Source organism: Pseudophryne corroboree, chromosome 2, assembly GCF_028390025.1.
Source record: "Pseudophryne corroboree isolate aPseCor3 chromosome 2, aPseCor3.hap2, whole genome shotgun sequence".
In the NCBI taxonomy this organism is placed as follows: domain Eukaryota; kingdom Metazoa; phylum Chordata; class Amphibia; order Anura; family Myobatrachidae; genus Pseudophryne; species Pseudophryne corroboree.
The window spans coordinates 1000966225-1000989399 of NC_086445.1; the positions used below are offsets into that span (position 1 = coordinate 1000966225).

The 23175-nt window shown below is 48.3% G+C and overlaps 1 protein-coding gene across 4 annotated transcripts in view; it reads left to right on the forward strand.

Annotated features, from left to right (window-relative positions):
* Positions 1-23175, forward strand: part of DOP1B (DOP1 leucine zipper like protein B) — a 153623-nt gene that overhangs the window by 65357 nt on the left and 65091 nt on the right. For all 4 annotated transcript variants that reach the window (XM_063956539.1, XM_063956536.1, XM_063956537.1 and 1 more), the window contains exons 3-10: positions 3833-4014; positions 5702-5872; positions 9596-9785; positions 11194-11292; positions 12816-12939; positions 13854-13963; positions 21214-21328; positions 22731-22851. In XM_063956539.1, coding sequence (XP_063812609.1) covers positions 3833-4014; positions 5702-5872; positions 9596-9785; positions 11194-11292; positions 12816-12939; positions 13854-13963; positions 21214-21328; positions 22731-22851 — 1112 coding nt within the window. The remainder of the gene's footprint in view (positions 1-3832; positions 4015-5701; positions 5873-9595; positions 9786-11193; positions 11293-12815; positions 12940-13853; positions 13964-21213; positions 21329-22730; positions 22852-23175) is intronic.

The following is a 23175-nucleotide window of genomic DNA, read 5'->3' on the forward strand; positions in this document are numbered from 1 at the left end:
ACCGAAGCCGGACGGCTCGGTAAGACCTATTCTAAATCTGAAATCTTTGAACCTGTACATACAAAAATTCAAGTTCAAGATGGAGTCACTCAGAGCAGTGATAGCGAATCTGGAAGAAGGGGACTTTATGGTGTCCCTGGACATCAAGGATGCTTACCTGCATGTCCCAATTTGCCCTTCACATCAAGGGTACCTCAGGTTCGTGGTGCAAAACTGTCATTATCAGTTTCAGACGCTGCCGTTTGGATTGTCCACGGCACCTCGGGTCTTTACCAAGGTAATGGCCGAAATGATGTTTCTTCTGCGAAGAAAAGGCGTATTAATTATCCCTTACTTGGACGATCTCCTGATAAGGGCAAGGTCCAGGGAACAGCTAGAGGACGTAGTAGCACTAACCCAAATAGTGCTGCAACAGCACGGGTGGATTCTGAATTTTCCAAAATCTCAATGACCCCGACGACACGTCTGCTGTTCCTGGGAATGATTCTTGACACGGTTCAGAAAAAGGTGTTTCTTCCGGAGGAGAAAGCCAGGGAGTTATCCGAACTTGTCAGGAACCTCCTAAAACCAGGAAAAGTGTCTGTGCATCAATGCACAAGAGTCCTGGGAAAGATGGTGGCTTCTTACGAAGCGATTCCATTCGGCAGATTCCACGCACAAACTTTTCAGTGGGATCTGCTGGACAAATGGTCCGGATCACATCTGCAGATGCATCAGCGGATAACCTTATCGCCACGGACAAGGGTGTCTCTTCTGTGGTGGTTGCAGAGTGCTCATCTGTTAGAGGGCCGCAGATTCGGCATACACGACTGGGTCCTGGTGACCACGGATGCCAGTCTGAGAGGCTGGGGAGCGGTCACACAGGGAAGAAACTTCCAGGGAGTATGGTCAAGCCTGGAGATGTCTCTTCACATAAATATACTGGAGCTAAGAGCGATTTACAATGCTCTAAGCCTGGCAAAACCCCTGCTTCAGGGTCAGCCGGTGTTGATCCAGTCGGACAACATCACGGCAGTCGCCCACGTAAACAGACAGGGCGGCACAAGAAGCAGGAGAGCAATGGCAGAAGCTGCAAGGATTCTTCGCTGGGCGGAAGATCATGTGATAGCACTGTCAGCAGTGTTCATTCCGGGAGTGGACAACTGGGAAGCGGACTTCCTCAGCAGACACGATCTACACCCGGGAGAGTGGGGACTTCATCCAGAAGTCTTCCACATGATTGTGAACCGTTGGGAAAAACCAAAGGTGGACATGATGGCGTCTCGCCTCAACAAAAAACTGGACAGGTATTGCGCCAGGTCAAGAGACCCTCAGGCAATAGCTGTGGACGCTCTGGTAACACCGTGGGTGTTCCAGTCAGTGTATGGGTTTCCTCCTCTGCCTCTCATACCAAAAGTACTGAGAATTATACGGCAAAGGGGAGTAAGAACGATACTCGTGGCTCCGGATTGGCCAAGAAGAACTTGGTACCCGGAACTTCAGGAGATGCTCACGGAAGATCCGTGGCCTCTACCTCTAAGACGGGACCTGCTTCAGCAGGGACCGTGTCTATTCCAAGACTTACCGCGGCTGCGTTTGACGGCATGGCGGTTGAACGCCGAATTCTAAGGGAAAAAGGCATTCCGGAAGAGGTCATTCCTACACTGGTAAAAGCCAGGAAGGAGGTGACTGCACAACATTATCACCGCATTTGGAGAAAATATGTTGCGTGGTGTGAGGCCAGGAAGGCCCCCACGGAGGAATTTCAATTGGGTCGATTCCTACATTTCCTGCAAACAGGATTGTCTATGGGCCTCAAATTGGGGTCCATTAAGGTTCAAATTTCGGCCCTGTCGATTTTCTTCCAGAAAGAATTGGCTTCAGTTCCTGAAGTCCAGACTTTTGTAAAAGGAGTACTACATATACAGCCCCCGGTTGTGCCCCCAGTGGCTCCGTGGGACCTTAATGTAGTTTTGGATTTTCTCAAATCCCATTGGTTTGAGCCACTCAAATCGGCGGATTTGAAATATCTTACATGGAAAGTAACCATGCTACTGGCCCTGGCTTCAGCCAGGAGAGTGTCAGAATTGGCGGCTTTATCCTATAAAAGCCCATATCTGATTTTCCATTCGGACAGGGCAGAACTGCGGACGCGTCCTCATTTCCTGCCTAAGGTGGTGTCAGCGTTTCACCTGAACCAGCCTATTGTGGTGCCTGCGGCTACTAGCGAATTGGAGGATTCCAAGTTGCTGGATGTTGTCAGGGCATTGAAAATATATATTTCAAGGACGGCTGGAGTCAGAAAATCTAACTCGCTGTTTATACTGTATGCACCCAACAAGCTGGGTGCTCCTGCTTCTAAGCAGACGATTGCTCGTTGGATTTGTAGCACAATTCAACTTGCACATTCTGTGGCAGGCCTGCCACAGCCTAAATCTGTCAAGGCCCATTCCACAAGGAAGGTGGGCTCATCCTGGGCGGCTGCCCGAGGGGTCTCGGCATTACAACTTTGCCGAGCAGCTACGTGGTCGGGGGAGAACACGTTTGTAAAATTCTACAAATTTGATACCCTGGCTAAAGAGGACCTGGAGTTCTCTCATTCGGTGCTGCAGAGTCATCCGCACTCTCCCGCCCGTTTGGGAGCTTTGGTATAATCCCCATGGTCCTGACGGAGTCCCCAGCATCCACTAGGACGTTAGAGAAAATAAGATTTTACTTACCGATAAATCTATTTCTCGTAGTCCGTAGTGGATGCTGGGCGCCCATCCCAAGTGCGGATTGTCTGCAATACTTGTACATAGTTATTGTTACAAAAAAATCGGGTTGTTATTGTTGTGAGCCGTCTGTTCAGAGGCTCCTACGTTTGTCATACTGTTAACTGGGTTCAGATCACAAGTTGTACGGTGTGATTGGTGTGGCTGGTATGAGTCTTACCCGGGATTCAAAATCCTTCCTTATTGTGTACGCTCGTCCGGGCACAGTATCCTAACTGAGGCTTGGAGGAGGGTCATAGGGGGAGGAGCCAGTGCACACCACCTGATCCTAAAGCTTTATTTTTGTGCCCTGTCTCCTGCGGAGCCGCTAATTCCCCATGGTCCTGACGGAGTCCCCAGCATCCACTACGGACTACGAGAAATAGATTTATCGGTAAGTAAAATCTTATTATCCACAAGCCCCAGTGCCAGTTGATCCCCCAGTGTCATTAACCCCCCCTTAGTAACAAATACACCAAAGGAAATACCCTCCCACCTTCATGTGCATAGGTCCCTAATGAAGAATAAAATTATTTTTAAACAATGTAAAAAATCATCTGTTAGTAAAAGTGTGATTTAGACCCTGACACACACAATCGATCAAACATCAACCAAAATCGACTGTTAGTAAATACGCCACGAAGCAGGAGATGCCTGGCGTGAGTGAGCTGACAGGTCCCCGCCCCCAGCAAGTGTCTCCGTGGAAATGGGGCCACACCCCATACATTGTGCCGCACATGCGTTCAAAAATGCCCGGACTGAAACGGAGCCCCAGTCCGTTCCTGCATCTACACCTTCAAGGTTCACGTGTGAATTTAAATTTTTATTTTATTTTGGGGATTAGTGGTCCTACAACATATCTGCCAATTGTCCCGATTTTGGTGGGACAGTCCCTTTTTCACGATCTGTCCCGCTGTCCCACCCACGGGTTGCAGTGTTCCACGGTGGGGGAGAAGGGGGGGCAGTTGGGAGATTTCCCCGTCACTCGCTGCTCTGAGCAGAGCAGCGATGAATAGATGCTCCCCACAATGAGTGTGGCTACACCTGGATGTATTTAACTAATTGCTGCTATAATGTTTGCTTTGTATGTCTATTTGCAGGCTCTGCAGAGTAACTGGAAGTACTGCTTACTACCAAGACGTCTTATCATCAGCAAGAGGTTGGCACAGTGCCTTCACCCAGCGCTACCCAGTGGGGTGCACCTGAAAGCTCTGGAGACCTATGAAATTATATTCAAAATAATAGGGACAAAATGGCTGTCCAGGGACCTTTTCCTGTACAGGTAAGATGCAGTAGATCATTATCAGCAATGTAATACCTTAATGGGAAGTTTTCCATCTTTAGTAAATTAGAATTTTTTCAGTGACCAATTTCTTTTGGTATCTTTTTATTTATCATATTGGTCTCCAATTTATTTTAAGTTCAGTGTATATATGGAAAAGGTGCGATGATAGAGAGCAGTAAGTATGATGTAGTGGTTAGCATTACTGCCTCACAGCACTGAGGTTGTGGGTTCTATTCCCACCATGGCCCTAACTGTGTGGAGTTTGTATATTCTCCCCGTGCTTGTGTTGGTTTCCTCCGGGTACTCCAGTTTCCTTCCGCAATCCAAAAATATACTGGTAGGTTGATTGGCTCCCAACAAAAATTAACCCTAGTGTATTAGTGTGTGTGTACATATAGGACAGACTAGATGGACCAAGTGGTTCTTATCTGCTGACAAATCCTAATATACATTTTGGCAAGGTATTGCAACTTTTACCAAGTCAGTGCAAAACCATTAACTTCCAGTTAAGTGCAAACCGAAACTTCTCAACTTCAAGGAACTTTGATATGCATATTTTAATATGACAGGAGACCCTCTGCAAACAGACTGTCACCCATATTTCTGTTGCTACTAGATTCAATATAAACCAGGTTGAATATTAATTCACAAGCTTTCCACGTGAGGAATATGTAGCATTCACTAATACTGTGTGTAGTGACGGGAAGTCAGGTAGCCGAGTAGAACTGTCCTTGGCCGCAGCAGCGGACCTCCTCTGTCGCCTATCATTAACTCTGGCTGAAGCAAGCATGTGGCTGCCATCTTTACAGATCATGTGTAGACACGAATGCAGTTAGATGCTGTTTATTAGGAACAGGACATTAATTATTTGTTGTAGTTTACGGTGTTCAAATCCGAAGATGACTCTGTCACATGACCATCGTCTACTATAATATATGTCATATATTGTTAGGTGTGGCCTGGTTCAGAGGTCACGCAGTTGCATGTACAGATGGAGCCACGCTAGTCGTGGTTTCCGTCTTGCCTATCGCCAAGAGCGTCCTCGTCCGGCCACGCGCACCCACGACGGAGACGCACCCTATTCACTTGAATGGAGTGCGTCTCCGTCCGCGCGCCCAGACAGAGACGCTCAGAATGGGAGCGTCTCTGTGCACTTCTGGCGTGACTAGACGGATGGATCGTCCTAGTCACGCCGAGAGTGCACGTTTGCGATGGAGCTGCCTCAGAAGAGCACGGCTCTATCTGTACAGCTGTGATTTTGCTTACAGGAAACTTGCAAAAATATGCTAATGACTTATAAGCGGAAACATCGGACTCACATTGGTCACACCATCTGATCTCTAGGCAACCCAGTGCTCTCCTAAGACCCCGGGCCTCCAGCTGAGGATGAATTTGTAGAGTCTGACTAGGGAACACCCAGAAAATGGTCCTGATACACCTACAGTTTTCTAACCACCCCCGTTTCCTACCCCAGATGTTTACTACCTGCCCCTCACTTACATATCCTCTGTGTGTGCGATGGTTAATGAACCGCAGTGCGGCTTTGACGCATGTGCAGTGGCAAAAAACCACTCCACTGTGACCGTCACAGACACTGCAGGCCCATAGACCTAGTTGTTCACTATAGGATGCATTGGATTACAGTCACTTTTCTATTTAAAGTCTCCATGTTTTGTGTCTAAAGCTCGGGCCTATTCCCACTGTTGTCACATGCTGCCATGTCGGTGAAGCCCATACTTCTAGGTCTGTACGAGACTTACTTCCTACCTCTTCAGAGGTCACTGCTGCCGAGTCTCCAAGCATTCATCACTGGGTTGCTCCCAGGTCTGGAGGAAGGATCTGAGGTATATGACAGGTAGGAACATGAATGCACTTATTTCCCTGTCTCCAGTTAGGGAGTGAGATTAACAAAGCTGCTGTACAGTCTGTCTCTGTCACTCCTTACTAAACTGCTGCTGCTCTGTGGTGTCAGTGTCTGTCTCTCCTTACTACACTGCTGCTGTTCTGTGGTGTCTGTGTCTGACACTCCTTACTAAACTGCTGCTGCTCTGTGGTGTCAGTGTCTGTCTCTCCTTACTACACTGCTACTGCTCTACAGTTTGTGTCGGTCTGTCCTTGCTATACTGCTGCTGCTCTCTGGTGTCAGTGTCTGTCCCTCCTTACCACACGGCTGTTGCTCTGTGGTGTCGGTGTCTGTCTCTCCTTACTACACTGCTGCTGTTCTCTGGTGTCAGTGTCTGTCTCTCCCTACTACACTGCTGCTGTTCTGTGGTGTCTGTCTCTGTCACTCCTTACTAAACTGCTGCTGCTCTGTGGTGTCAGTGTCTGTCTCTCCTTACTACACTGCTGCTGTTCTGTGGTGTCTGTGTCTGACACTCCTTACTAAACTGCTGCTGCTCTGTGGTGTCAGTGTCTGTCTCTCCTTACTACACTGCTACTGCTCTACAGTTTGTGTCTGTCTGTCCTTGCTATACTGCTGCTGCTCTCTGGTGTCAGTGTCTGTCCCTCCTTACCACACGGCTGTTGCTCTGTGGTGTCAGTGTCTGTCTCTCCTTACTACACTGCTGCTGTTCTCTGGTGTCAGTGTCTGTCTCTCCCTACTACACTGCTGCTGTTCTGTGGTGTCTTTGTCTGACACTCCTTACTAAACTGCTGCTGCTCTGTGGTGTCAGTGTCTGTCTCTCCTTCCTACACTGCTACTGCTCTACAGTTTGTGTCTGTCTGTCCTTGCTATACTGCTGCTGTTCTCTGGTGTCAGTGTCTGTCTCTCCCTACTACACTGCTGCTGCTCTGTGGTGTCAGTGTCTGTCTCTCCTTACCACACTGCTGCTGCTCTGCGGTGTCAGTGTCTGTCTCTCCTTACCACACTGCTGCTGTTCTCCGGTGTCAGTGCTTGTCTCTCCTTACTACACTGCTGCTGTTCTGTAGTCTCCGTGTCTGTCTCTCCTTACCACACTGCTACTGTTCTGTAGTCTCCGTGTCTGTCTCTCCTTACCACACGGCTGTTGCTCTGTGGTGTCGGTGTCTGTCTCTCCTTACTACACTGCTGCTGCTCTGTGGTGTCAGTGTCTGTGTCTCCTTACTACACTGCTGCTGCTCTGTGTTGTCAGTGTCTGTCTCTCCTTACAACACTGCTTCTGCTCTGTGGTGTCAGTGTCTGTCTCTCCTCACTACACTGCTGCTGCTCTGTGGTGTCAGTGTCTGTCTCTCCTTACTACACTGCTGCTGCTCTGTAGTCTCCATGTCTGTCTCTCCTTACTGCACTGCTGCTGTTCTCTGGTGTCAGTGTGTCTCCTTACTACATTGCTGCTGCTCTGTGGTGTCAGTGTCTGTCTCTCCTTACTACACTGCTGCTGCTCTGTGGTGTCAGTGTCTGGCTCTCCCTACTACCCTGCTGCTGCTCTGTGGTGTCAGTGTCTGTCTCTACTTACTACACTGCTGCTGCTCTATGGATCTGTGTCTGTCTCTCCTTACTACGCTGCTGCTGTTCTGTGGTGTCTGTGTATGTCTCTCCCTACTATACTGCTGCTGCTCTGTGGTGTCAGTGTCTGTCTCTCCTTACCACACTGCTGCTGCTCTTTGGTGTCAGTGTCTGTCTCTCCTTACCACACTGCTGCTGTTCTCTGGTGTCAGTGTTTGTCTCTCCTTACTACACTGCTGCTGTTCTGTAGTCTCCGTGTCTGTCTCTCCTTACCACACTGCTGCTGTTCTGTAGTGTCAGTGTCTATCTCTCCTTACTACACTGCTGCTCTGTGATGTTCGTGTCTGTCTCTCCTTACCACATGGCTGCTGTTCTGTGGTGTCAGTGTCTGTCTCTCCCTACTACACTGCTGCTGCTCTGTGGTGTCAGTGTCTCTCTCTCTCCTCACTACACTGCTGCTGCTCTGTGGCGTCAGTGTCTGTCTCTCCTTACTACACTGCTGCTCTGTGGTGTCAGTGTCTGTTTTTCCCTACTACACTGCTGCTGCTCTGTGGTGTCCGTGTCTGTCTCTCCTTACAACACTGCTGCTGTTCTCTGGTGTCAGTGTGTCTCCTTACTACATTGCTGTTGCTCTGTGGTGTCAGTCTCTCCTCATTACACTACTGCTGCTCTGTGGCGTCAGTGTCTGTCTCTCCTTACTACACTGCTGCTCTGTGGCATCAGTGTCTGTCTCTCCTTACTACACTGCTGCTCTGTGGTGTCAGTGTCTGTTTTTCCCTACTACACTGCTGCTGCACTGTGGTGTCAGTGTCTGTCTCTCCTTACTACACTGCTGCTGCTCTGTAGTCTCCATTTCTGTCTCTCCTTACTGCACTGCTGCTGTTCTCTGGTGTCAGTGTGTCTCCTTACTACATTGCTGCTGCTCTGTGGCGTCAGTGTCTGTCTCTCCTTACTACACTGCTGCTGCTCTGTGGCGTCAGTGTCTGTCTCTCCTTACTACACTGCTGCTGCTCTGTGGCGTCAGTGTCTGTCTCTCCTTACTACACTGCTGCTCTGTGGCGTCAGTGTCTGTCTCTCCTTACTACACTGCTGCTCTGTGGTGTCAGTGTCTGTTTTTCCCTACTACACTGCTGCTGCTCTGTGGTGTCAGTGTCTGTCTCTCCTTACTACACTGCTGCTGTTCTCTGGTGTCAGTGTGTCTCCTTACTACATTGCTGTTGCTCTGTGGTGTCAGTCTCTCCTCATTACACTGCTGCTGCTTTGTGGTGTCAGTGTCTGTCTCTCCTTACTACACTGCTGCTCTGTGGCGTCAGTGTCTGTCTCTCCTTACTACACTGCTGCTCTGTGGTGTCTGTGTCTGTCTCTCCCTACTATACTGCTGCTGCTCTGTGGTGTCTGTCTCTCCTTACCACACTGCTGCTGCTCTCTGGTGTCAGTGTTTGCCTCTCCTTACTACACTGCTGCTGCTCTGTGGTTTCAGTGTCTGTCTCTTCCTACTACACTGCTGCTGCTCTGTGGTGTCAGTGTCTGTCTCTCCTTACTACACTGCTGCTGTTCTGTAGTCTCCGTGTCTGTCTCTCCTTACCACACTGCTGCTGTTCTGTGGTATCCGTGTCTCTCTCTCCTTACTACACTGCTGCTGCTCTGTGGTGTCTGTCTCTCCTTACTACACTGCTGCTGCTCTGTGGTGTCAGTGTCTGTCTCTCCTTACTACACTGCTGCTGCTCTGTGGTGTCTGTCTCTCCTTACTACACTGCTACTGCTCTTTGGTGTCTGTCTTTCCTTACTATACTGCTGCTGCTTTTTGGTGTCTGTCTTTCCTTACTACACTGCTGCTGCTCTCTGGTGTCTGTGTCTGTCTCTCCTTACTACACTGCTGCTGCTCTCTTGTGTCTGTCTCTCCTTACTACACTGCTGCTGCTCTCTGTGGTCTCAGTGTCTGTCTCTCCTTTCTACACTGCTGCTGCTCTCTGGTGTCTGTGTCTGTCTGTCCTCACTACACTGCTGCTGCTCTGTGGCGTCAGTGTCTGTCTCTCCTCACTACACTGCTGCTGCTCTGTGGTATCCGTGTCAGTCTCTCCTTACTACACAGCTGCTGCTCTGGTTGTCATACAGTGATATTATTGTTGCATTTCATGCATTATTCCCGTTTCCCAGGACTGATGCATTGGTGCAGAAGCTGTCCATGGTTGTTGGGCAAGAAGTTTTCTACAGCTCTCTGTGGGGCAGCGTCCTGGTCAGCAGCTCCATCCGACTCCCGGCTTCTCTGTTTGTGGTCAGTCACATCAATAGAGACTTGGATGCTAAAGCACAAAGCTACGTGCTGGGGAATGACAAGCAGCTGGCTGTGAGTATGCTTGGTCATGTGATATCATCTGTCAGTCTATAGCATGCATGTGTGTAATGCCGCCTCCTCTTTTGCAATGTACCTTATGGGTGTCACTGCTTCCTGTGAGCGCATAGACGGCATTTTCATGATTATTGAAACTGCGCATGATGTTCATGATGCAACCTTTTCTAGCTTTATATTCTTCATTATATTTGCAATTTTTAATACATTGACATGACACAGTCCAACTGTTTAATATCGTATATATTAGAATTATTGTGGGTCATTCTGACCCGATCGCACGCTGCAGTTTATCGCAGCGCAGTGATCGAGTCGCTGAGCTGCGATTGCCTCTGCCTGATTGTCGCTGGGGGAGGGGGGGGGGGGGGGTGCAGGGGATCGGAACGGCGGCTGTTTGGCCGCCCTTTCATGGGCGTGGGCCGGCCAACGCAGGCGCGGCCGGACCGTGCGGGGAGCGGGCCGCAGCGGCTGCGTGACATTACACGCAGCCGCTGCGGGCCGGGGAGCAACGAGTAGCTCCTGGCCAGCACGCTAAAGCTGCGCTGGTCGGGAGCTACTCCTAAAGTGCATAAACATCGCCTCTGTGCGATGCTTTTACACTTCTGCGGGGCAGGGGGGGGGGGGGGGGCGGTACTGACATGCGGGGCGGGATAGCCCTGTGCTTGGCTTCCCCCCGCATGTCTATTGTCATGATCGTAAGCCCTGCAAGATTTTGCAGGGCTATGATCAACTCTGAATCACCCCCATTATCTGTTTACTTTTTTCTCATGTAGAAACGCTGTCATGTCAAAAGACATTAGTATTATTGGATGTTGCAAGATAGAATAGAATTTTCCCCAATTGTTTATCCGAGAAAAGGGAAAGGATTGGTGCAACCGATATGTGAAACGGCACGCGTTCAGTGCTATTGTCCCTCTGCCGACACCTGTGTCCGCTCTCCAATAAGGAGCGCTGAAAGGGCTGATATACAGGGGTGTGCCAGTGCTATAGAGGCTCTACCCTGCTGTTCCATGTGCATGCTAGAAAGCCGAGTCTGCCCACTGCCAACCATGCCCATGCAGGTCAGTGCTTCTTACGGGCCAGGAGAGCCAGGGTTAGGGGGACTGTGCTGCTAGGAAGTTGGCACTGCCAATGTGTGCTGTGTAACCCATGCGGACAATGCCACATAGTCCCTCTCCTGGGCATCTTTAAAGCCTTTCACAGAAACGATATGTAATAATAATGCTTGTGGTTAGCATATAGACCAACACGTCTAACGTTCCATAGCTTGGTGCCCATGGTACATGTCTTTGCACGCTATACATGCCAGTGTCCCTCTAACCTGGGAATTTGGGCTGCCACCATTAGTACCTGGGGATCTCGCTGACCCCAGCGCACACTGACTCGTGTTCTCTGTTCCCTGCAGATAAAATCTCTCTGCGTTTCAGTAATGGACTCAAACGTTCTGGTCCAGAGGAACACGCTGGAAATCCTACTCTTCTTCTTCCCATTCCACACATGCCTGGTAAGTGGGAGAGTAGCGGGCTGCTGAGAATATCTGCCGGGCAGTCCATACCAGTCACCAGGTTATTCCATGTACGCCACAGAGGAGGTAGCGATGGATGGGTTGGGGTGAGAATTAAGAATGCAAAACAAAAAATCTTTAATGTATTCATTCATGAGGGCCTGTGTCATCTTTAGCTTTTATCTAGGAGAACATGTTTATGCAAACAGAACGGTATAAACAGGGCATACACTATAGTAGACGCGGCTGCGTCATACAGCTCTGTGCTAGATATGCTTGTCATACTGGAACATAGAGAACAGCGCTGAGCGCGATTGCTGAGAACAAAATACGCAGATTAGGAATGTTGCGGCCTCTGCGCATTGTGACTTCCAGGAGTCTCTCCGAAGACGTCAGGGACTTTCTTGAGAGTCTCTTCCAATCACCGGGCAACCACAGAATGAAAACACGTTGCGTCTCTGTCGGGATCTGATTTGGGGATGAGCAACATTTTCAAAAGTGTTCTGGAAATATCACCAGATGCCAGAATGAGCCGCAAAGCTATGTACATTGCGTTGGCAGATCATGGCTTTAAGTGATCACATCCCGCCCCAGTCACATTACACTGCGTTCCCCAGATAGACTCGCCAAAAGCGGTGACTAGTCCGCTGCTCGCAGGTTTATTCATTTTTACACACTTTATTTGTTTTGCACAATGGGCCAAGGGTCCTATTCAGGTTTGTTAGCAAACCAAAAAAGCACACTAGTGGGCAAAACCATGTGCACTACAGGTGGGGCGGATGTAACATGTGCAGAGAGAGTTAGATTTGGGTGTGGTGTGTTCTAACTGAAATCTAAATTGCAGTGTAAAAATAAAGCAGCCAGTATTTACCATGCACAGAAACAATATAACCCACCCAAATCTAACTCTCTCTGCACATGTTACATCTGCCCCACCTGCAGTGCAGCATGGTTTTGCCCATTAGTGTGCTAATTCACTAAGGATTGCAGTTGCAAAGCTGTTTGCCGCAGCTTTGCGATTGCTCCTTTCTGCACCTCCTTCCTGCATTTGCGATGTGATCGCATATGGGATGAACGTCTCGACCATCGGTGTTCATCTGCAATGGCAGACCAAGTAAGCCGGAGCTTACCCAGGCTTGCCACTGCAGGACGGCTTGTGAAGCCAAAACTAGTGACGCAGTCCTAGGCTTTGCCACTTCCAGAAAATGGGGGCAACACTCTTCCGACAACGCCGGCCGCCGCTGCCCCCCACCGTGAACACCTGTGCCTGTCAATCAGGCAGAGACGTTTGCATCCCTGTGATCCTTACTGGATCACCCCAATGGCTATATGTGGTATCTGCCAGGTTCCAGCCTATCCTAGAGTGTGGAGTCCAATTGATTGTCATGTCCCAAACTGGCTGATGAAATCGCCCCTTGCAGGACCAGCTCTGTTGTTGGGGTCATGTCTGTAATACAGTAATCTGCATTTATAGCTGCCATTCATTCTCCTGTAGTGATAGAGAACTCGATGTCTTTGTGTAGGAACCCAGTGATTGTCCTATGTCCCTCCCCCGGACGGATCTCATCCACATACTCTCTGCTGCCATCCAGACTGTCCTAAGACGGGACATGTCGCTGAACAGGAGGCTATTCGCCTGGTTACTAGGTAGGTGAGGCCGGCGTAGGAGAGCACAGTCATACTGTATTATTTACCTGTATAGTGCGCAGTATTACATAGACTGGGTGAGGTGTACTAAGCCTTGGAGAAAGATAAAGTGGCGAGAGATAAAGTACCAACCAATCAGCTCCTAACTGCCATGTTACAGGCTGTCTTTGAAAAATGGCAGTTAGGAGCTGATTGACCTTTGTTTTAATATGGTCAGAAAGAGAACATACAATAACAGAGTCTGCTTCAAGAGCCCTGAATGGAAATTCTGTTATACTGCCCTCTAGTGTTCGGAAGGAAAACGCTGTAATCTCTTTTGAAACGTTACTTACAGTATATGGCGTGTTTCAGAATTCCTGGTATTTGAATAATGGTGCGTGTTATATGGGTTTATGAAACATTACCTCATTAAAAGTGTGTTCTATTTCTATGTAATTTAGAATTGATTATTTAATTGTTATTGTACTGAAAAATAAAAGTATGATTATGGTGGGGCCCTTTCATTTCATCCCAGTGACAGCTGTGTGGCCCCAGATGTAGTATTGCCTTTGCTATAATATTTCACGCTATGTTGATCCTTTATACCAGGCCTAGCCAACCTGTGTCTCTCCAGCTGTTGTGAAACTACACATCCCAGCACACACTGCCACAGTTTGACCATTCCTTAATAGTAAAACTGTAACAGAAAGTGCTGGGGCTTGTAGTTTTACAACACCTGGAGAGCCACAGGTTGGCCAGGCCTGCTTTATACCGTGTGTTGCCCTATACTGTACTAAGCTACTGTAAGCACTATGACAATATACAAGATTTAGTGGGGATTCCAGAACACGTTTATAGTCATTGCTCAGATATCACTAGAGACAGCCCCATATATAGTGATAATGTATGAGATTTAAAACATTTTGCCCCTGCAGGGTCTGATATTAAAGGGAGAGTTGTGGCCCTGGAGCTGAAAGGGTCTGTAGGGGAAGAGGATTACTGCAACTGCTTTTTTGCAAAATACTCCAAAGATTTATTGATCCAAGTAAGTGTAACATATATTATTTCCTACATCATCTTATTTCCTACATCCAAGTCATACGCAGCAAATGTTTACCAAAGCAATTGTATTTGTTTATCTTGTTTTACTAAGTGATCTGGAATTACCACTGTGCAAATATACATAGCAGGAAGCCTTTATAACAGATACGCTCAACGCTCCCCCTGCTGGAGGAACATGGCAGAGCATTCCAGGGAGACAATGCAACAATGATAATAAAATATTGTAGTTTACAGGAATAATTGGAGCATGAATTAACCAAGCCTTGAAATTCTCAGCCTACTACAACAATTTGTAGTTGTTATTTCTGTACATCCATATTTACATTATTACTTTATTCTTGTTGGAATAAATGTCTTTACATTGGGGTGTTTCACTTTCAGTCTTAAAACCTGTGTGCCGACAACACTAGGTAGCTGTATTAGTACTATGCAGGTGACTGTGCTATCTGTACCTCAGAGTGACTTGAGAGTAAGAGCATGAGCTAACGGGTGAGACCTGACCGCTGTGCAAGGCACTTGAAGAGACACAACACACTTATACTGTAGATTGGACAATGCTAGGAACATTAATGTGACATTATAGCAATTATGGTCACAGTAGGCCACCTTACCATGCCTGCCGGTACTCCCAATTCCTGAGAGACAGCCCAGAAGATGGGAGTGGTTTGTGTGTGACTGGGGCATTTGCTGGAAGCATCAGGGGCACAGAGTGATATAATTGGCTCCTAGTGATGTATTAGCCGAGCCCACAAAATGGCTGCCTCCATTATCTGTCTGTGACAGGAGCACATTTACACCTTAGAATTAAAAATAGATAAATGTTTTCAAGATAATGCATTCCTCCAAAAGTCACAATTGGAAATCTGGGGTAACATGTAACACCCCAAGTCAGCTCACACTGCACTCATTGCAAGCGAGAACACGCCCATTTCATGCATGCCTCACTTCTTGCCATTATAAGCCAGGACTGACAGCAAGTTTGGATAATGCCCTTTTCTCATACGTCCTAGAGGATGCTGGGGTCCACTTCATGACCATGGGGTATAGACGGGATCCGCAGGAGACATGGGCACTCTAAAGACTTTTCATTGGGTGTGAACTGGCTCCTCCCTCTATGCCCCTCCTCCAGACCTCAGTTGTAGAAATGTGCCCAGGTCGACTGGATGCACTCTGAGGAGCTCTACTGAGTTTCTCTGAAAAGACTTATGTTAGGTTTTTTTATTTTCAGGGAGAACTGCTGGCAACAGTCTCCCTGCTTCGTGGGACTGAGGGGGCAGAAGTAGGAACCAACTTCCTAAAGAGTTTCATGGCTCTGCTTCTGGCTGACAGGACACCATTAGCTCCTGAAGGGAACTAAACGCTAGCCGTGCCTAGATGCTCACTCCCACAGCACGCCGTCACCCTCCTCACAGAGCCAGAAGTCAGAAGACAGGTAAGTGTTAGAAGACAGATCTTCAATCAAGAAAGTGACGGCTAAATGTACAGCGCGGCTGGCGGGAGCGCAGCGCGCCATGTTGCCTACACAGGCACTGCAGGGTGCAGGGCGCGGGGGGGGGCCCTGGGCAGCATGAAACCTATGGAAACTGGCACAAAAAAGGGGCATAAGTTGCTGAGGCACAGTCCTACCCCCGCCAGTATAAAAAATTACCTCATAAAAGCTGAGGAGAAACACACCATTGAAGAGTGGAGCTTCCTCCTCAGTCAGCCAGCAAACTGCTCAGCGCCATTTTCTCTCTCTCCTCAGGCTGCAGAGACAACACTGGTCCTCCTCCACTACTGACAGGGGGGGCACAGTGAATTTGGTGCTATATAATTGTGTGATTAACATTATAAAAGCGCTGAATGTCAGTGGGCATTTTGTGTTCACTGTGTTACTGGCGCTGGGTTGTGAACTGGCAAATCCCATCTGTGTCCCTCTGACAGATTTTACTGTGGGTCTGTCCCCTATAAATCCCGGAGTGTCTGTGGTGTGGTTCTGCACGTGTGTGACATGTCTGTGGCAGGGAACTCTGTGGAGACATGTTAGGGACACAGAGGTGTAATAAGACACCAAGAGCCTGACTGGGTGAAAGGTTACATGATAGTGTGAATCATATCAGTAAGAGGTTGGACTGAATCTCATACAGAAAATGAAAATAATCTGTTGAAGATGTGATTTTTAATAGTTCTGCCTTTCATCCACAGGGACCTTTCTGAGTCACATACAAATTTGCACAAGTAGTACAAACTGATACCGACACGGACTCTGATTCCTGTGTCGACACTAGTGATTCCAGGGGAATAGGTCCTAAGTTAGCAAAAAAGCATTCAAAACATGTTTTAGCTATAAAGGAGGTGTTAGAAGTTACGATGCCCCTTCTTTTACCACAAGGAGAGGGTTTACTTTAGTAAAGAAGTAATGTAATTTTCCCTCCACCTCAGGTCTGATTTAACCTGAAAAGAAATTTCAGATTACCAAAAGGAATTTAGGCAGCTTACCTTTTTCCAGTCACCCCGCATTTTAGACAGGACCCTGTCATAATAGAGAAAAGGTGTTTCTCCCTGCGCCTGGAATGGCTTCACTCAAGGAGCCGACAGACAGCAAGTGAGTGAGGTGATTTATTGATGTGGCCAATGGGACACTACTCAGGCCTACCATTGTCTGTGAGTGGTTTATCTTTTGATGTTACACTTAAATCTTCTGTATTATGTGCATTGTTTGAGTTCTAGTTGGCGCCGCGGATGGCTGCCTCGGTGCTGCTCTGCCAAGCAGCCTTCGTTTTTAGTCTTACATGTATAAAATGTCTAATATGTCGAGTCTATCGTACAGTTGCAATGTGCAGTATGAACTCATGCGTGTAATGTGTGTAATGTATGCTACGTTTTTCCCCCTTCTTATGCCATGTATTCCCCCTTCATGTTGCTGCTTGGTAATGCATTGTACCACAAAGAATTCCTAGTGTACGCAAGTACACCTGGCCAATAAAGCTGATTCTGATTCTGAGTAGTGCTATTGAAAAGTGGTCAGAAAACTTGTCATTAGACATTGACACAATAGATGGAGACGAGATACTCCTAACGTTAGGTCATATCAAAGACGCTGCTGCGTACGAAATATATTGGTATCTTGGGATCAAGAACAGCTACCATGGCAGTATCGGCTCGGAGGGCGTTGTGGATTCGCCAGTGGAATGCTGATGTAGATTCCAAAATAAAATATGGAGGCTCTCCAGTATAAAGGTGAGGCCTTGTTTGGTGATGGGCTCGATGCGTTAGTCTCGGCGGCTACCGCAGGTAAGTCGACATTCTTGCCTTATGCTCCTACACCGGCGAAAAAGACACATCACTCTCACATACAGTCCTTTCGGCTCAACAAATACAAAAAGGCCAAAAGTCTCCCCTCTTTTTGCAGGTAGGGGAAAAGGAAAGAAATCCGCAGCGTCTCCCGGATCGCAGGAGCAGAAGTCCACCCCTGCTTCTGCCAAATCTGCGCCTTGCGGGAGTACGCTCGGGTGGGAGCACGTCTGAAACTTTTCAGCCAAATCTGGATTCAATCTGGCCTGGACCAATGGGTCTTACAAATCGTGTCCCATGGGTACAAACTAGATTTTTAAGACGTCCGCCCATGCCGATTTTTCAAATCGACCTTGCCAGCTTCTCTTCCTGGAAGAGAGGCAGTAACAACGGCAATTAAAAAATTATGTCCGGATCAAGTCATTGTCCTGGTACCCTTGGCACAGTAAGGAGAAGGTTTTTTTATTCAAGCCTCTTCGTAGTTCTGAAGCCGGACGGCTTGGTCAGACCGATTTTAAACCTGAAATATCTGAATCTCTACCTGAAAAGGTTCAAGATCAAGATGGAATCCCTGAGGGTAGTGATGTCCAGTCTGGAAGAGGGGGACTTTATGGTGTCAGTAGACATAAAAGATGCTTACTTGCATGTTCCCATTTATCCTCCTCACCAAGCTTATCTGAGATTCGCAGTACAGGATTGCCATTACCAGTTTCAGACGTTGCCGTTCGGACTCTCCACGGCACCGAGGGTATTCACCAAGGTGATGGCGGAGTTGATGGTCCTTCTTCGTTAAAAAGGAGTCAATATAATTCCTTATCTGGACGATCTCCTGATAAAAGCGAGATCCAGGGAACAGTTGGTGCAGAACATCGCACTCTCCCTGTCAATACTCCAACAACACGGTTGGATCATGAATTTTCCAAAGTCGCAGTTGGAACCGACGACAAGATTGTCCTTTTTAGGGATGATTCTGGACAAGTACGGAGAGTATTTCTTCCAGTGGAAAAGGCTCTGGAAATCCAGAAAATGGTCAAACAAATATTGAAATCAACAAGCGTGTTGATCCATCAAGGCATTCGGTTGTTGGGGAAAATGGTAGCGGCCTACGAGGCCATACAGTTTGTCCGATTTCATGCCAGATTATTCCAGTGGGACCTGTTGGACAAGTGGTCCGGGTGCCACCTACACATACACCGGAAAATAATCCTGTCCCCCAAAGCCAGGATTTCGCTCCTGTGGTTGCTACACAGTTCTCACTTACTAGAGGGACGCAGGTTTGGGATTCACGACTGGGTCCTAATAACCACGGATGCAAGTCTCCGAGGCTGGAGAGCTGTCACACAGGGGGAAAGCTTCCAAGGAAAATGGACAAGTCAGGAAGCCTGCCTTCACATAAACGTTCTGGAATTGAGAGCCATTTACAACGGCCTTCTACAAGCGGTACATCTTCTTCAAGATCCCGTGCAGATCCAGTCGGACAATGTAACAGCAGTCGCGTACATAAACAGGCAAGGCGGAACGAAAAGCAGAGCGGCAATGGCAGAGGTGACAAGGATTCTCCTCTGGGCAGAAAGACATGTTAGAGCTCTGTCAGCAATTTTCATTCCGGGAGTGGACAACTGGGAAGAAAACTTCCTCTTCCATCCAGGAGAGTGGGGCCTCCACCAAGAAGTCTTCGCAGAGGTGGCGAGTCTTTGGGGAGTTCCTCAAGTAGACATGATGGGATCTCGTCTAAACAAGAAGCTTCAAAGATATTGTTCCAGGTCGAGAGTCCCTCAAGCAATAGCAGTGGATACACTAGTGACCCAGTGGGTGTTTCGGTCGGTATATGTTTTCCCTCCACTTCCACTGATTCCAAAAGTTCTCAAAATAATAATAAGAACAAGAGTTTGAGCAATCTTCATTGCCCCAGACTGGCCAAGGAGGGCTTGGTATCCCAGATCTTCAGGAGTTGCTTGTAGAAGATCCTCGGCCTCTTCCTCCTCGAGAGGATCTACTACAGCAGGGGCCGTGTGTGTATCAAGACTTACCGCGGCTACGTTTGACGGCATGGCTGTTGAGCGTCGGATCCTAGCCCGAAAGGGTATTCCCAAGGAAGTCGTCCCCACTCTTATTCAGGCCAGGAAAGGAGCAACGTCTAAACATTGCCACCATATTTGGAGAAAATATGTGTCTTGGTGTGAATCCAAGAAGGCTCCTACGGAAGAGTTTGACTTGGGACGTTTTCTCCATTTTCTGCAGGCTGGTGTGGATGCGGGCCTTAGATTGGGGTCAATCAAGGTCCAGATTTCGGCCTTATAAGTTTTCTTTCAAAAACAATTGGCCTCCTTTCCAGAAGTTCAGACGTTCGTGAAAGGGGTTCTGCACATCCAGCCTCCATTTGTGCCTCCAGTGGCACCATGGGACCTTTAATGTGGTTTTGCAGTTCCTTCAATCGGGTTGGTTTGAGCCTCTACAAGAAATAGAGTTGAAGTTTCTCACTTGGAAAGTGGTGATGCTTTTGGCATTGGCATCCGCAAGGCGGGTGTCTGAATTGGGGGCCTTGTCCCACAAGAGCCCTTACCTGATCTTCCATGAAGATAGGGCAGAGTTGAGAACTCGTCAACATTTTCTTCCAAAGGTGGTTTCCTCTTTCCACATAAACCAACCTATTGTGGTGCCAGTTGCTACTGACACGTTCGCTGAGTCAAAGTCTCTAGATGTGGTTAGAGCTTTGAAGATTTATGTCGCTAGAACAGCTCGAATACGGAAAACAGAGGTTTTGTTTGTCCTGTATGCTCCCAACAAGATTGAGTGTCCTGCTTCCAAGCAGACTATTGCGCGCTGGATCAGAGGTACGATTCAGCAAGCTCATTCTACGGCTGGATTGCCGTTACCGATGTCGGGGAAGGCCCATTCTACTAGGGTGTAGTACGGTATGCCGGCGCTCGGGCTCCCGGCGACCAGCATACCGGCGCCGGGAGCCGGCATACCGACATACCGACAGTGGGGCGAGCGCAAAGGAGCCCCTTGCGGGCTCGCTGCGCTCGCCACGCTGCGGGCACGGTGGCGCGCTATGCGTGCCACACTATTTTATTCTCCCTCTAGGGGGTTCATGGACCCCCACGAGGGAGAATAGCTGTCGGTATGCCGGGTGTCGGGATTCCGGCGCCGGGATCCCGTCATTCGGCATACTGAATACCACCCATTCTACTAGGAAGGTGGGCTCCTCCTGGGCGGCTGCCCGGGGGGTCTCTGCATTACAACTTTGCCGAGCAGCTACTTGGTCAGGGTCAAACACATTTGCAAAATTCTACAAGTTTGACACCTTGGCCGATGAGGACCTCAAGTTCGGTCAATCGGTGCTGCAGGGTCACCCGCACTCTCCCGCCCGGACTGGAGCTTTGGTATAAACCCCATGGTCATGAAGTGGACCCCAGCATCCTCTAGGACGTATGAGAAAATAGGATTTTGATAACCTACCGTTAAATCCTTTTCTCCTAGTCCGTACAGGATGCTGGGCGCCCGTCCCAGTGCATACTTTACCTGCAGTTTAGTTATTACAGTTACACAAGTTGTGTTATCTTGGTTCAGCATGTTGCTGCAATTAGTTCATGCCTGTTGGCGTGTGTTATGTTGAATGCCATGTGTGCGGCATGGTTGAGGGTGTGAGTTGGTAGATATCTCACCACTAGTTAAGTAATTCCTTTCCTCGAAATGTCCGTCTCCCTGGGCACAGTTCCTACAACTGAGGTCTGGAGGAGGGGCATAGAGGGAGGAGCCAGTTCACACCCAATGAAAAGTCTTTAGAGTGCCCATGTCTCCTACGGATCCCGTCTATACCCCATGGTCATGAAGTGGACCCCAGCATCCTCTACGGACTAGGAGAAAAGGATTTACCGGTAGGTTATCAAAATCCTATTTTTTATTGTGGTTTTCAGTAATAACATTTTAATCTTTGTTTCTTTTTCCTGTCTCCAGGCTCTAATGCAGATTTTACACCAGAATATCCTGTACTCGGACTCTGAGCAAGGCCTGCAGGTTTATCTGAAGCCTTTCCGCATCCTTGTCAGTCTTCTAGACAAGCCAGAGATAGGTAATGTGAGCGGCCAATAAATAACATTGGCCTAGTGATGACAATTTATCATTCAAATGTATTCATGCCAGTTACATTGTGCTCTGTGATTGGGGATTGGAGCGTAAGTACTTGGAGTCCCCCAGTAAGATCACCCGCCAGGGTGGTGAAGGGGGGGTGGGGGGGGGTTGCAGGTGCGCCATCCAGTCTCTTGGTGTGTGCAGCTCAGCTGCAGGTAAAGGAGCTGGCCCTCACTGGTCATGCTGTTAAGGTCCTCCAATAGCAGAACAGTAATTCTGTCCACATTCAGCATATATATACATCTTCTGTCTAATACCTGACTGGATTGGAGAACTGTGTCTGTTTTCTCTAAATCACATGAGCCATACAGACTATAGGTATATCATCTTAGGTCCAAGTACAAGTTGTTATACTGACTGTATTCCAGAGCAGCATATGGAAACATATGATACATTTATTAGATTTACATAGAGGAGTCTCACATATAAGAGTAAATGAATATGTCTTACTACTGTTATTTTAATATTTACAAACAGGATGGGGATGATCTATCACTGTTGTCCTGCCCAGTCTTCCTGGTCACTGTTGTCCTGCCCCAGTCTTCCTGGTCACTGTTGTCCTGCCCCAGTCTTCCTGGTCACTGTTGTCCTGCCCCAGTCTTCCTGGTCACTGTTGTCCTGCCCCAGTCTTCCCGGTCACTGTTGTCCTTCCCCAGTCTTCCCGGTCACTGTTTTCCTGCCCTAGTCTTCCCGGTCACTGTTGTCCTGCCCCAGTCTTCCCGGTCACTGTTGTACTGCCCCAGTCTTCCCGGTCACTGTTGTACTGCCCCAGTCTTCCCGGTCACTGTTGTCCTGCCCCAGTCTTCCCGGTCACTGTTGTCCTGCCCCAGTCTTCCCGGTCACTGCTGTCCTGCCCCAGTCATCCCGGTCACTGTTGTCCTGCCCCAGTCTTCCCGGTCACTGTTGTCCTTCCCGGTCACTGTTGTCCGGGACCAGTCTTCCCGGTCACTGTTGTCCCACTCAGGTCTTCCAGGTCATAGAGTGGAAGATCTGGCAACTACTAGAAGGTTGCAGTAGTTGAAGTGGGTGATGACTTATTTTTTGTATTTGTAATGTTTTTACTTTTTATTTGTAACAGCAGTTAAACATAATAGGTCAAACGTTGCAGCATACAAGCCTAAAAAAAATAAGGGGGGGCATACAAAATAAAACATACAAAAAAGTAAGCCGAGGTACACATAGTACGATCAAAAATGAGGTTGGGGCCTATTTTGGTGGTGTGTCGTGTGTGGACCTGGCAGGATGTTGAGAGAGATTGAACTTGAGGACAAAAAGAGAGCAGAGCGTCAAGGACATCTTCTATCTATTTATAATATATATTCCATTTCCTGTTTTCCACTCAGGTCCGCCGGTGGTGGGAGATTTGTTCTTGGAAGTGATCCGAGCCTTTTATGCATACTGCAAGGACGCCCTTGGGAGCGATATAAAGCTGAGCTACACTCAGACTGGCAGCCAGCTGATAAGGTATTAGTGACAGTGCTGGAGATGTGTCTGTAGCGTTTCCTTAATGACTATCAGATCTTTTTATTGTGCAACCCATCGCAAATGCTTCGGAAATACTTCTGTTGCTTGGAGTACCACTGTCACCTCTGCAGATTCCTGTACCTCCCCTGTGGGGAGGGGGGGGGGGGGGGCTTCATTACAAGGAGAAAACTGGCTGATTGAGGGCGTGCTGCTGCAGCTGTGGGCTCTGCTGCATATCCTTGTATGCGCCGGTTATTGGGATTTAAGCATCCCACGATAGGGGCGGTGCAGTCACATAGATTATGCAGCTCTGCTAATGGCATT